Below are 14,394 nucleotides of genomic sequence, written 5' to 3' on the forward strand. Positions count from 1 at the left end.
GAAGAAACACCTCATACAAGAAAGCCAGGCAGCTTGATCTCAATCAGAGGCTGCTAGGCGTGAGAAGCCAGTGCCTGGCGGCGGGACTGGGGGTGTTTTAATTGCACAAACCCTCCTCGAGGCTGGGATAAATTTCACTTCTGTGTGCGTGGACAGGTGGCACTGGCTTCCACATTTCTCGAGCTAGGGCTGAGTGGCTGAAATTTCACCCTCAGATTGAAAACTTGGAATGGGACACAAGAGACGCCCCACATCTCCCCCTCTAAACTTAGGAGCCCAGATACATCCTCGGGAGCAGCAGTGTATTTCCTCACCACACCTCAGAGGGGTGGTGCGTGTAACATGGTCAGACTGTGCCTTCGTTACCCTCTCTCTTCATCCAGGTGAAAGCTTCTTAATACTGCTGTAGGGGTCACCTCCTCCCCAGATCTGAGGCAATTTAGGTCTCAGAGAGATAGATGGGGGGAAAGGAGTTTGGTAAATAAGGGCTGTAGGAGGGTCGGGCAGCAGCAAGAGCAACGAATTTGATAGTGTTTTTGTTTTCTTTTTTGACTGAGGTAAATAAAAAAGCTGTATCCTGCAACACTTGGAGATAAAGAGTCTGTCCACCCCCACACGTTCCAGACTCTGTCACCTTCCTCTACATCAGGCTCTTCCGGAACTGGCTATGTTGGCTGGGCTGTCTGAGGTGGGAGTCGGTCTGCAGGTCCATCTGTCTGTACAGGTCCCTCAGCTCCCTGACTTCCTGCAGCACCCTCTTCGCCTGGCTCCAATTTGATGACGCCTCTCCCAGCAGCCGCTCTGTCTCCAGCAGCAGCTGTTCTGACTCAGAATCGGGAGGAGACCGAGGGGGGTCCTTGGCCTTTCGCTTCCCGTCTCCCAGTCCCTGAACCTCTGCCAGCAGCTCCTGAGTCTTCTCCAGTTTCCTTGCTACCAGGTCCTGGATCCGGGACAGCTGCCCCGGGTGGGGTGGGATGGGGGTCTGTGGGTCCTGGGCCCGCTGTTGGAGGGTGCGGGCTGCAGCAGTGTCCCGCTGAGACAGGATCTCCTCCAGGGAGGCACAGCGGCCTTTTTCTGTGGGGCTCAACTTCTTGGGTGCCTGGGGGGTGTAGGTGGCCCCTCTGTCTGGCTTTTCCCAAAGTCGGGGAAGGCCACTTGCCCGGTCCGAGGAGGGCTGGATGCGGTCTGAGTCTGCTCTCCGCCGGCTGCCTGCCAGCTGGGCCACAGACTTGTCCAGGTCGACTCGAAAGCTCTCAGCACAGGAGGTTGGTTCCTCAGGGGAAGGGTCTTCCTCCTGGATCAGGTCCAAGGTCAGCATGCCATCCGAGGTAGACGTTGAAGCCTGGAGAGGGAGAAGGAGGGAATGAAGGGGGTAGATTGTCATCAGTGAGCATTTCAGGACTGACTGCCTGAAAGAGAAGCAAGCTGTGGTCATTTCCCTCCTCAACGTGCATTCCCTGAATGAGAAGCCCCCACTCCTGACACAGCCCTCTGACTTTGTTTGCTATTTCTTATTCCTTTGATAGTGACTTAAACTTATTTCTTTCCTTTATTTTTCTGTGATTTAAAGTAATTTCTCCTGGGGGACTTCCCTGGTGGCCTAGTGGGTAAGACTCCACGCTCCCAATGCAGGGGGTCTGGGTTTGATCCCTGGTCAGGGAACTAGATCCTGCATGCATGCCGCAACTAAGAGTCAGCATGCCGCAACTAAAGACTCTGCGTGCCGCAACTAAAACCCGGCACAGCCAACGTAAGTTAGCAAATAAATAAATATTTTAAAAAATTACCAATTTATTAAAAAAAAAAATTTCTCCTGCTTGTTTCCCATATTTTCCACTTTACTGCGAGCTTCCTGAAGAGTGTCTTTTTCCTCTGTATTGTGGACTCTAAGCATCAGTTGGGTTTGACACATACAGGATGCCTCGCATGGCAGGGTAACCGTCCTTTTCCATCTGTATCCTCTGAGCCACACACCTCAACCCCCTCTGCTATTTGGACTTCAGAACCTCTTGCCTTAAAATAAAACTTGTTCTATTTCCAGAATACTGTAATTTTAAAAAAAGTGATAAGGGTATTCAGCACCTTATATGTATTGATACATATGTTGTTTCAATCATTCCTCACAGCAACCGTTCAAGTGGGCATGATTACTGCCCCACTTTACAGTTGGAGGCGGGCAGCTTCAGAGTACACTGCAAAGCTAGGTTCCAACCCAGTTCTGTCTGATTCCAAAGCCCATGTTCTTTCTTTCTTTTTTAAAAAAAATTAATTTATTTTATTCTATTTATTTTATTTTTGGCTGTGTTGGGTCTTTGTTGCTGTGTGCGGGCTTTCTCTAGTTGTGGCGAGCGGGGCCTACTCTTTGTTGTGGTGCACAGGTTTCTACTGTGGTGGCTTCTCTTGTTGGAAGCATGGGCTCTAGGTGCACGGGCTTCAGTAGTTGTGGCATGCGGCTCAGTAGTTGTGGCTCGTGGGCTCCAGAGCACAGGCTCAGTAGTTGTGGTGCATGGGCTTAGCTGCTCTGCGGCATGTGGGGTCTTCCCGGACCAGGGCTCGGACCCGTGTCTTCTGCATTGGCTGGTGGATTCTTAACCACTGCGCCACCAGGGAGGCCCCCATGTTCTTTCTACTATACCTGAGTGCCTCTTTCCTTAGACACTTAGCGCTCAGACAAATGAAACAAAATCCTTGCTCCTCTAAGTGCCTGTGATACATAATGCTGTTATCCGTCAGGATAGCTAGCCACCAGACAGTAGCTTATGTTGCCTTGTACTGTATTCATCTCTTCTACTTTTCACTTCCCTTGTGGGTATATCTCATTTTCCCCAAAGGATGACACGTTTATTGAGGGCAGGACTTTCAAATTCACAGTAGGTGCTGACTAAATATTTTTGGTTTGGAGGAATTAAGAAAGGGAACAGGGTGGAGGGACTTCCCTAGACTTTGACCTTGGTACACAAATGCCTCTGGTGGGCTGTCTGAGATACAGTCCTGTCTGAGATGAACTGACATGGAGTTGGCCCTTCAGCAATTTTTACTTTCTTATATTCTTACATACCACAGCCATTAGGTGTCCCCGAGTTGGGGGGCGGCGGGAGTGCTGGATTTTTGCCCTGTCTCGAGTTGGGTGTGCGAGATAGCTGTCCTCCTCAACGGTGACCTGAAGAGATGCACTGTGAGTCATGGGTGCTATTTGGAGACTCTGTCCCAACCCAGCTTCCCCTGAGGCCTGAACACGCCTGGACTGGGAAATAATCCCACCTCATGAACCGTTTCTGAGCAAATCCAAGGGCAAGGGATGTATTGGACATGAAGGGGCTCCTTAAGCTGGCCCAGGGCTGGCCCATGCATCAGAAAGCGGGGAAAGAGGAGTTGGCAGAAAAGACTTAGACGTTAGAAGGAGAATAGGGTTTCAAAAGGGAAATAAAGAAGCAGAGCTGGTGGGGAGCTAGTAACTGGGGCCCACACCATCCTCTTCTCTCTTCAGTGAGTCATTCTGCCCCCTCTGCCTCAGCGTCCCCTTCCCCACGATAAACCTCCTGACCTCATCCAAGATGCGGTTCTTGGCTCGGGTGATGGCGGAGTTGAGGGCGTTGATCCATGATTCCTTCTCTTCTGGACTCACTGCCAGGAAGATCAAGTTGGGTGCCTGTGAGGAGAAGATTCTTGTTTCAGTCAGGGTTTTACAGTTGGCCTCACCTTGACAGTGAAGAAATAAGAAATTATAATCTCATTCTCTTAGACCCAGCTCTTGGAAGGAGAGAGATTCTACCTCTGGAGTCATCCGTAACTTAAGGAAATCAGCCTCTATTCCTGCAAAATGCCATTGCTTGGAGGCTGTTTTAGAAATGACCAATGAGGAGCTTAGAAGGGTACCAGATATTAATACGGCACTGGAGATAATTAGAGGAGGTTTGGTAAAGGACAGGTACTAAAATAAAGATCTTTAAATGTTTGAATGTGACAGGAATGGCTTCCCTGGGTTTCCTCAGACAAGAGAAATTAGATACAGAATTTCAACCACCTATCACGGTACAGGGAAAGGTGGCTGTCTCCCAAGAGGTGTGTATGTGTGTGTTAGACAGAGAGAGACAGAGAGAGGGAGAGAGATATGACCTTTGTGGCTGGACACTTTAAAGGCTGGCTTGCCTGGAAGGAAGGAAATGGCCATGATATTCTCAGGTTAAATAATAAAAGCTGGCAGGAGAGCAATAATTCAGGGCCTCTGAGCCAAGAGAGCTGAGAGAGAGATCCTGAAGGGGAAGGTGTTCTCCTCTGCTCCCCACACCCCTGACCTGGTCAATGTCCCGGTGGCCAAGGAGGCAGGAGGAGCATACCGTGTTCCCAGGCTGTTTGGAGTGGGCAAGAGTGAACTTGCTATGGTTCTTCTTGCTCCTGCTCTTGGATTTCCGGAGCTCTTCACACTTCTCATAGTCACTCAGGTCAAACACCTCTTGAATATTTTTCTCATCTTTTACCTAGGGGAGGGTTGGAGGTGAGGTGCTGAGGATAAAATTACTTAGTCCCTTCTCCCAAACTGTTAGTTATTGACCAGTCTTGGGAACCAGAAGAAGCCTGAGAGGGGAGGGATGACAGGTTAGGAAAAGGCTGTCCTACCCAAGGCCCACAGAGGCCTGACAGTGGGGGGCAGCCCCCATGTCCTGATTCCTCAGGTGGGTTTCCATTTAAACCCCTTGTCCCCACTCCCCTCAGCCAAGCTACCGTTTCCAGAGCCCCAGTAGGTCTCTCTTCACTGTGACTCCCACTCTGTCCTTCAAAGGACATGGTTACAGGGCTAACAGTTTAATCCTATCATCCTGAAGTAAGCAAGACCCGGATGGCCCTTGATTGTCCACAGGGAGGAGGTAAAGGCAGGGCCAATATCAGGGGACGTCTGGAGGGAACGAAGGGCTGCCTCCGCCCTTCCCTGTCTTATGTTTATGCTGTTGCTTTCTTATCCATCCCATTACCCCTTGGCTCCTTCCTTAAATATATACTATTATGAAGAGACTGATCTATCTCCTTCTTTTCAGAAGCTTCAGCACCATAGGAACAGCAGCCCCTGTGTTCAGTTTGTTCAGACAGGGTGAAAAATACACCTGTAGTTCCTACCCCTCCTTCTTCCTTCCAAGGTACCGTGACAACCCAACCTAGCTCCTGCGGGCTTGAGAAGCCACTTAAATCATCCACTGCTCTCTAGGCAAAGATGCATTTATGCTCTCCCTGGAGGACTACTTGGAAAAAAGTGTTCTGCTACCTGTTTCCATGATTCCAGTTTGAGCCCTTACTGCCAGGAAGTTCTTCCTTGTGTCTAAACTGAGCCCTTCCTGCTTGTAGAATCTATCTTGCACCCGGTTCCACTCTCAGCATGTCTATCCATCATTTGGCTCTTAACTCTCTTGTTGAAGGTCTAATCAGAGACCACAGTTCCATCTATATCGTCCAACCCCAAGCAGCCTTTTATGAGTGCCACAAAGCAAATTCTACTAACATTTCTGCCAAGGTCCATTTTAAACTTCTCAGGGTTTTTTCTCCTCTCTCCTAAGGTATCCCCATAGCCCTGATCCTTTGAAGCTGTGATTTGGCTTGCAAGAGGAAAGAAGCCTTCATCACTGGCCTGGATGAAGCAGCCTGTGATTAGAAAACCCTTTCTCCCTCTGCTACTTGCGCCTGGAATCGGAAGACCCTGTGGAATGAGCTGTTCAGGTTTTCCTGGGATGAGAGATGAAAACCACCAGCACTTGTCCTGTTAAAACTAAACAAACAGTCAAAAGTAGCCTCATATGTTCCTTGGAAGACATCTACCCTCCCTGACTGGAAGTATTTCACAAGAGTCCCCAGGTCTCAAGCTCTGAAATAGGAATGGTGTGCCTGGAGGTGACTTCATCTATCCGCCTGGTTCTCTCTTCCGTCCCCCAGCCGATCTCTGCTCTTGTATCTGCCTATCCTTCTGACTTGGCGCTGAACCCAGGGGGCTGCACAGACTCATTCAGGTGAATGGTTGCTCATACACCCACCTTTCTTTGTTTCCACGTGGCCTGGCTCCTCCTGGGCTCTCCTCTATCCTGGGCTCCCGGGTTTTGGACTAGGAAGTGACCAGAAGCCTTGAAGGCTTGTAGGTGAAAGTGGACAAGATGCTGGCAGGGGGTGTCCCAGAACAATTCCCAGAAACATGGAAGCAGGGATGCAGGGTGATGCATCACTCCTCTTCCCCTCCTTCCTCAGAGCTGAGACTATCAGCAGAGGCCAGAAATCTTGGAGAGGAAAGTGCTGGGTGTGTGTATGTAGCCAGGGGAAGAGAGTTGCTTGTTCTGTTTTCCTTAGGGGAGGGGAGGGGAGGAGAGGGGAGGGGAACGGAAGGGGAGGGGAACGGAGGGAAAGGGAAGGGAAAGGGAGATATTCTGGCTTGGACACGACTGATAAGGAGCTCTGGGGAGCAGAAGACATTGACAGAGGTTAGCCCCTCATAAGGCAGGGGTCGGAGATGGGGTAAGGCAAGCAGTGAAACAAGCATATTCCAGTGCCCAGGGAAGATGGACAACTCCAAGACCCTAGTTCTCCACTGTATTGTTTTTGCCCATCTAATTCCCACAGTCTCATTTATAATTACCACCCACAAAAGTCAACCCTTTCCCCTGATTCTTTCTCCTTAGCCCACAGAAAGGAATTTTTCCCATGCTTGCCAAAAAAAGATGCCCTGAACTCAATTTCCTCTACCATGAGGTCTCCCTAAGGTCTAGTTTCTGTTCCTATACATCAGCTCCATGATCATAAGGTGCCCTTTGACTAAGAATGAAGAAAACGATTATTAACAACAAATACAGAAGGATTTCTTTGGTGGGGGCAGTTGCAAAAAAAGACTGACGCAAATTCTAGGGGAGAGGGTTAGGGATTTCCTGCATTAACATGTAAATTACTGGGACTTCCCTGGTGGTCCAGAGGGTAAGACTCTGAGCTTCTCAATGCAGGCGGCCGGGGTTCAATCCCTGGTCAGGGAACTAGATCCCTTAGTTGCATCCCGCGTGCATGCTGCAACTAAGAGTCCGCATGCCACAACTAAAGATCCCACAGGATGCAACGAAGATCCTGTGCACCGCAACTAAGACCCAGTGCAGCCAAAATAAATAAATAAATATTTTTTTTAAAAGGCCATGTAAATTACAAATATCATACTATATTAAAAAAAATCTTGACTCTGTTGGCTCCTGAGCTTTTGGGAAGCGGACAGAATAAAGCCTATAGTCCTTGATCAGTTTCACCTTTAACCTAGGCCTTTGTAGCATGGAAACTGGCCCCAAAGAAGAGTACTACCAATAGGCTTGTTCCCTCTTTTCCTATGCCTTTCTCAGCAGTGGGCAGTTGGCCCCATGATCAGCCAGATGCTCCTGACTCACAGGACACCAGACATCCTAAGCTGAGGTCATTCCATCCTTTCCCCTGTCTCAGTACCCCTTCCTCCACAAACAAGGGTCAACTACGCTCTTTTGCCCCCTGACTCTGTTCTTTGAACAAATACAAACAAGAAAAAGATGTCTTGTTTCTTCTACCCTTTCCCTGATCACATGTTTTCCCCACTGACGTGTGGGAAGTTCTCCCTGATTGCTCACTAGAGTTTCCTGCCATTATGGAGTTCAGGGAAGACAGGAGATACACTTTGACACTTGCCTAAGGAAAAAAAAAAAAAAGCCAAAAAAAAACCCTGGAAAGCCCACAAACTGTGGAAAAACCTTGGGTAGGATTTGGGGTTGGGTAGAGGTGACCCTTAAAAATAAATTCTCCTGTCAAAGTGTCTTCTCACTTTGCTCCATCACCAAGTTCTCAGCTTAGTTTAAACAGCAAGGTTTAAATACCCTTATGAGGGATCTCTTTGGCCCTGGCACAGCTTAGTTCTTTCTTAGCTGCCTCAGTAGATGTCCTGTTCAGATGAATACTTTCTCTAGGACTGCGCAGGTGTCTATTTCAATACCATAAAAGGATGTATTTACCCAAATATAGTCTATGCAGAAAGCAGAAGAGGTGAGAACTCAGGGAGGACTTCCCAGTTAGCCCTGGGTGAGGGAATACAGAATGGGGGCGGGTGGAGGGTCATCCTACCAGGGGAACGCAGGACAGTCTCCTAGGCGATGCTGACACAGTCGCAGGGGGAGGGACTGGAATGACTTCTAACCCACGGAGGGGCAATTTCAGTTTCTCAATATTACTATGTGTCATTTATCCCAAGAATTAGAGATAACAGAGAGAATAATCTGGATTCAATATGTGGGCTCAGGTTCTGACCCAATGTGGACTGTGGTTTTCATTTTAACTATAGCCCCACAGACATAGAGACACACAGGGGTTCATAACTCCATTCTCCCTTCTGATATAACTGGTGGGGGGCAGCTGGGCAGGAAGGAATGAAGAATGAGTTCCTTGCTTCTTTTTTTTCAGTGGAGTGGGGATGGGGAACAGAGAACATGTTGGTTAGGGACACTGGCTTCAACAGAAATAACTGCAACTTACAAATACTCTACCTGAGGTCATGTGAGACTGACCCTGTGTTGTATGTGTGTTTTCTGTGATTCAGGGCAGCTGTACTACTGATATGACTCGCATATGTCCCTGTGAGAGACAGGAAAGGGGAGGCTAGCTGGGTTGGGGTGGGGAGGGCAGGAAGGAGTGGAGAATAAGCTGAACAGTGTTTCAGCAGCAACAGCGAAGAAAAAATAATCCTACGGTCAGCTAGAGGCCAGGATAGGGTAGGGGCCAGCAAGGGACACTTAAAACTTTTGGGACATTCTTGGGAGGGAGTTATCATGGTTGTCAGAAAGGTATTTCCAAAGAAAAATTTTTAAATAAGATGCAAACTCAACTTCTAATTCTAACTCCGGTCTCCTCATTAAAGGGTGACCTTTCTCTGCAGATAAGATGGGGGTAGAGACCAACCGGACCGCTGAACTAGCTTTTGGAACAAAATGAGGGATGAGGTAAGGGGGAGATGAGAAGTAGATAAGACCCCTGCGGAGAGACAAAGTGGGGACTATGAGAAAACAGGGATAGTTAGAGGCAAAGGGCACCTACCTCTTTTTCGGAGATGTAGAGCTGGTCCCCTTTCAGCACCACGTAGCGGTTTTTCCAAATCTCCCTGAAAATCCCTTTCCCGCAGAATTTCCGGACCCAGCCGACCTTCTCAGGCGGTGAAGACTGATGATTTCCATCCTGAGGCCCCTGCCCCCCGAGCCAGATGAGAACCACACGGTTAGGTGATTACAGCTTTTTCCTCCTCCCGTTCCGGCCCCGGCGCCCTCCTTCCCGCGTCCGCCCCGCCGCAGCTGGAGTCTGGGAGACCCGCGTTCGCTCCCCACTTCTTCAAAGCCTTTCGCTACAAGGAACTCGCTTCCCCATCGCTCCCCTCCCCCTTCTCCCAAATAAACAACTGGAACTGCCAGTGGAAGGGGTGAGGGCCGGGCTGGAGCCCAGGGGTGGCCTTCGGGTCTCCGCCGGGCCCCCCGCCCCCTCCCCCAGCCTCCCTCCTCGCCGCGCCGGGATGAACGGCATTTTATTTTATTTCTCATTGTCTTCTCGCCGCTGCAGAGCGCGATGCCGGCGGCCGCCCGCCGCCCGAGGAAGGGGAGGCCGGGGGTCGGGCAGAAACTCAGCCAAGTTAACCCCCAGCCCAAGTAAACAAACAAAAGCCCCCGCCGGTGCCTCGTCGTGGGGCCCAGCGCGCCGAGGCCGAGGCTAAGGGGGCCGGCGACCGGGCCACGGGCCGGAAGGAGAGGGCTGGCGCGGGGCGTCCCCGGCCCCCAACCCGGCCCCCCGCGGCCCCGACGGGGCAGGGGTCCTCGGGGCACAAAGTCAGCGGCGGGCACGGGGCGGGCGGCGCACTCACCCGCTTGGTGGAATTGTTCTTCTTCATCATTCCGGGCGGGCGGGCGCGGGCGCCGAGGGGCGGCCCCGCGTCGGGGGCCGAGGCCGCTTCGAGGGGGCTCCTGCCCAGGGGGAGGGTGCGGAGAGGCCCCCGGCGCCGCCGTCGCCGCTCCTCCCTCCCTCCCTCTCCCCTTCTTTGTAGCTCCGGTTACACTAAAGGCCGGCCTCCCTCGCGCTCGCACACACACGCACGCCCGCTCCCCGCCCCTCGGCGCCCTCCATCCCGGCGCCCACGCGGCCCGGGCCCCCGAAAGCTCCCCCGTCGCCCGCCCGCCCGGCCCGGCCCGGCCGCTCCCCCGGCCCGGCGCGCTGTGGGCGGCCCAGCCCGCGCCCCGCAGCTCCATCCACCCGCCCGCTGACGTTGCGAGTTCAGAATAAAGGGCGAATCGCCGAGCCGGAGAGAGTGCGCTCCCTCCACCCCCCTCCTTTGTTTCTGACTCACTGAGGGTGAAGAAGACAGACCTAAACCCCGCCGGAGAACGGCGTCTGGAGGGGCAGGGAGACCGAGACTCGCACAGACCGCCGGAGCGAGAGGTGGAGCCAGAAAAGACAGCCCGGGCCGACCTGACGAGAGAGACGGCAGGGGCGGATGGAGCGGATGGTAGAGAGACAGGGAGGTTTATGAAGACCGGCGATAACCTAGATCGGGATCCTCTCCCCCTCAAAGCCAAAACAAAAACAAGATCGTGAGCTGGGAGGGCGCGTTACCCAGGACTGGCAACTGGAATTCACACTCCCTAGGTGGTACAGATAGTGGTCTGGGCAGGTCAACCGTTGGGGAAAAGTTTCATGCTTCGGAGGGTACCGATGTGTAGGGCGACTCCGTGGAAGAGAAGTTAATATTAATACACATTTCTTCCAGTTTACAAAGCCTCAGGCCTTATTTGAGCCTCAGGAGAATAACCCTAGGTACGAGGTACATATTCTGATCTCCATTGCACAGAGAGAAAAGTGAGATTCAGAATGTCTGAGGGATTTGCAGACACGCTGTAAGTGCTGGAAGGAATAGAACTGTCTGTCTCCAGAGCCCTGGTCTGTTAGACCAAGTGTCTTTACAGACAAGCTCCAGGTGAGGCTTAAACTTCCTACTACCTGGTATCTCTCCCTGATGCACTGACATGTAAAAATTCCATCCTGTCTACCGCAATGCCCAGAGGATGCCCTGGCTGGGGAAGGCTCTGCTGATCACCCCTAAGCCAGATCTGCCTCAGAGCCCACACACCAGCATCTTGGTAACTTCATTTTTTTCCCCAGTACCCATTTAATGGGAAGAGGAAAGTCAGGAAACCTAGGTTTGGGTACTAGTTTCATCACTGCCCCGTGGCCTTTGGTCAAGTCACTGCATTTCTTTGGGCCTCAGTTCCTCTACATATTAAGTAGTGACTGCCAATTCCATCAACAAGGAAAGATAGGGGAATATATGAGATAACCCATGAAAGTCCTTTAAAAATACAGTATTGCCCTCTAGGGCTAATTACTAAATAATAATGAGCTAAAGAACACATTGCCTGGCATATGGTAGGCAGGCAGTAACTTCAAAATGAATACAAATCCCTGGCACAGAGAAGCAGGAAAAAGAAAGAACCCCTTTTTTCGGAGATGTCTCAAGATAAAAGAAAATGTTGGCCAAATTAAGGAGTGTAGTGGTCTTGGCTTTTTCTGGTATCTGTCAAATAAAGGAGGGGGCTTCTCTCTTTTCTGAGCCCCGCTTTTCCCCTAATCCAATAATATTCCTCTTAACCTCTTTTCATTTACCATACTAATTAATTCTTGTATTTTAGTAGTCTAAAATACAAGAATTAATGTATCCTTTCAAAATGTATCCTTTTTGAAATGTATCCTTTAAAAATGCTCTCATATATCATTTCTTTAAATCTTTAGTGCCACCTTGTGAGGTATGTATCAATAGAATAAATATTATTCCCACTTGGAAAATGAGGAAACAGGGCATGGCAAATCAACGGACTTGCCCAAGTTTACACAGCAAGTTACTGGCTAAATAGATTAGAATCCAGGTTTTCTGACTCCGCTGTTTAGGTTTCACACACACACATACACACACACACACACACACATACACACACACTCCCCTTCCCACCATCTCTATTTCCCACTCTATTTAAAAAGTGATTTAAAAAGGATGAGAAAATCCAGGGTATCTTCATAAGTAAGGAAGCAAAATGTCCCATCGTACTGGTGAGAACACTACCCTGTTTGATCTTTTGAGGGCTTGCTTGCCAGGTAGATAGGAGTGGTTTGGACTTTTAGTTTAGATTCCGGTTTATGGGGAAAAAAGTAATTCATGACTTGCCCCATCTTCCTTTAGTCAGCAAATATTTGAGTATGTCCTGTATGCAAGGTACTAGGGTCCCATGTGCTATATCAGGCAGGAGCTGGAGCTTTGTGGAACATCAGGCAGAGGGACTCCTAAAGAATCAAAACCCTCCAAAGTAATTTTCAGATTCCAGAACAGATGCATGTGGGCTGGAGAACCTTCCCTGCCTATTTGCTCCTGGAGATGTTACATAAATCTCTGGTTTTCTCTCTCATTAACCTGCACCGCTGCATGGCCTCATCTTATCATCCCGCCCCTACCTTCCCTTACTTTGTCTCCCTTTGTCTTGCTACTCATTCCTCTTCCCATAAGCCATACTCCTCCCCTGGCCTGTTCTTCAAGCTTTACTTCTCTCCACCAGGTGAACCTTGTGGCACCTGACTTGGGATCTATGATCTGAGACTATTTCTGAAGACCAACTCGTAAGTGAGAAATCTCAGAGTAACAACTTATGGGTTCCTTTTCTCATTTTCACAGCACTGTCTCCTCAGTAAGCTTGACATTACTGCACACACAAACCACAAAAATAACTCAGATAACTCAATGTCCTTCTTTGGTGGAGATAAGATACTGGGGGTACTCATGGTGGGGTTACCTCCCTAACTGCATCACCATGGATAAGACACAACTGTCAGTAGCTTTATTTATTTATTTATTTTTTTTGCGGTTCGCGGGCCTCTCACTGTTGTGGCCTCTCCCGTTGCGGAGCACAGGCTCCGGACGCGCAGGCTCAGCGGCCATGGCTCACGGGCCCAGCCGCTCCGTGGCACGTGGGATCTTCCCGGACCGGGGCACGAACCCGTGTCCCCTGCATCGGCAGGCGGACTCTCAACCACTGTGCCACCAGGGAAGCCCAGTAGCTTTATTCTTAAACTATTTTATAAGTAACTCCACTTAAGCAACGAAGAAGTGAGCCATCAGAGATAAGGATTTTGAATTGCTGCCTGCATATTTACCGGGCAAAAACTGTTATCCAAACAGTTGTTTACCTAAAAACAAGCACCTTGGCTGTTGTAGAGTAAATGGGACATAGAGGTTTTGACTAGGCATTTCAGTCTCTGGAAGAGAGGTCATTAAAAGCATGAGACCTTAATTAAAATGACGTGTTTTTTTTTTTTTTTTTTTTTTGTGGTATGCGGGCCTCCCTCTGCTGCGGCCTCTCCCGTTGCGGAGCACAGGCTCCAGACGCGCAGGCCCAGCGGCCATGGCTCACGGGCCCAGCCGCTCCGCGGCATATGGGATCTTCCCAGACCGGGGCGCGAACCCGGTTCCCCTGCATCGGCAGGCGGACGCGCAACCACTGCGCCACCAGGGAAGCCCCTAAAATGACGTTTTTATGGACTTCCCTAGCGGTCCAGTGGTTGAGTCCACGCTTCCACTGCAGGTGGCCCTGGTCAGGGAACTAAGATCCCACATGCCGCGTGGTGCAGCCAAAAGATTGAAAAAAAAAAAAAAATGTTTTTAAAGGGAAAAAATAAAGGACCGGTAATAATGTAATCAGCTCTGTAAATCTTAAATAAAAATATGAATCTTTGATCCTTAATAAAGAAATGCCGGGGCTTCCCTGGTGGCGCAGTGGTTGAGAGTCCGCCTGCCGATAAATAAATAAAGAAATGCCAACTTCTGGCATAAAACATCCTGAAGGTAAGGCTCATTTCTTAGACTTAAAAAAATTTTTTTTTTTGGCTGCACTGCACGGCATGCGGGATCTTAGTTCCCTGACCAGGGCCCCCTGCAGTGGAATCAAGGAGTCATAACCACTGGACCGCCAGGGAAGTTCCTAGACTTCTTGATATTGTTAGCTGAGTAGGCACAATGGAAGCAGATGAATAGTGAGGAGAATGATATTAGGAAAGTCTCTGTTCTTATTCTTATTCCAGAGTTATTTTGCCAAGAGAAAGGCAAGCACCGGTAATCCTGCTTGGAGGAAGGAGGTTTCTGTTTATTTGAAAAGACTATGTAACTTGTAAAACGCTGCATTTAAAACTTGTCTCCCCTAGCCTTAAAAGTAAGGCTGCCTTACTTTTTTTTTTTTTTTTGTGGTACGCGGGCCTCTCACTGTTGTGGCCTCTCCTGTTGCGGAGCACAGGCTCCGGGCGCGCAGGCTCAGCGGCCATGGCTCACGGGCCCAGCCGCTCCGCGGCATGTGG

The 14,394-nt window shown here is 50.0% G+C and overlaps 1 protein-coding gene and 1 long non-coding RNA gene across 4 annotated transcripts in view; one reads left to right on the plus strand and one right to left on the minus strand.

The window, feature by feature from the left end:
• The window catches only part of LOC112062233 (uncharacterized), a 56,834-nt gene extending 47,192 nt beyond the window's left edge, over positions 1 to 9,642 (plus strand). For all 3 annotated transcript variants that reach the window (XR_003679502.2, XR_003679503.2, XR_002890629.3), the window contains 2 exons: positions 5,547 to 5,993; positions 9,146 to 9,642. This is a non-coding gene — a long non-coding RNA (uncharacterized lncRNA). The remainder of the gene's footprint in view (positions 1 to 5,546; positions 5,994 to 9,145) is intronic.
• On the minus strand, positions 527 to 10,057 carry PLEKHO1 (pleckstrin homology domain containing O1). Its single transcript, XM_007109690.2, has 6 exons — positions 9,872 to 10,057; positions 9,061 to 9,207; positions 4,338 to 4,478; positions 3,545 to 3,649; positions 3,059 to 3,160; positions 527 to 1,342 (listed from the first exon to the last, which is right to left on the minus strand). Exons 1-6 carry the CDS (start codon positions 9,899 to 9,901, stop codon positions 641 to 643), a joined length of 1,227 nt encoding a protein of 408 aa, XP_007109752.1. The 5' UTR covers positions 9,902 to 10,057; the 3' UTR covers positions 527 to 640.
• Positions 10,058 to 14,394: the final 4,337 nt, after the last annotated feature.

The sequence above is a fragment of the Physeter macrocephalus genome, chromosome 4 (genome assembly GCF_002837175.3).
Source record: "Physeter macrocephalus isolate SW-GA chromosome 4, ASM283717v5, whole genome shotgun sequence".
NCBI lineage: Eukaryota > Metazoa > Chordata > Mammalia > Artiodactyla > Physeteridae > Physeter > Physeter macrocephalus.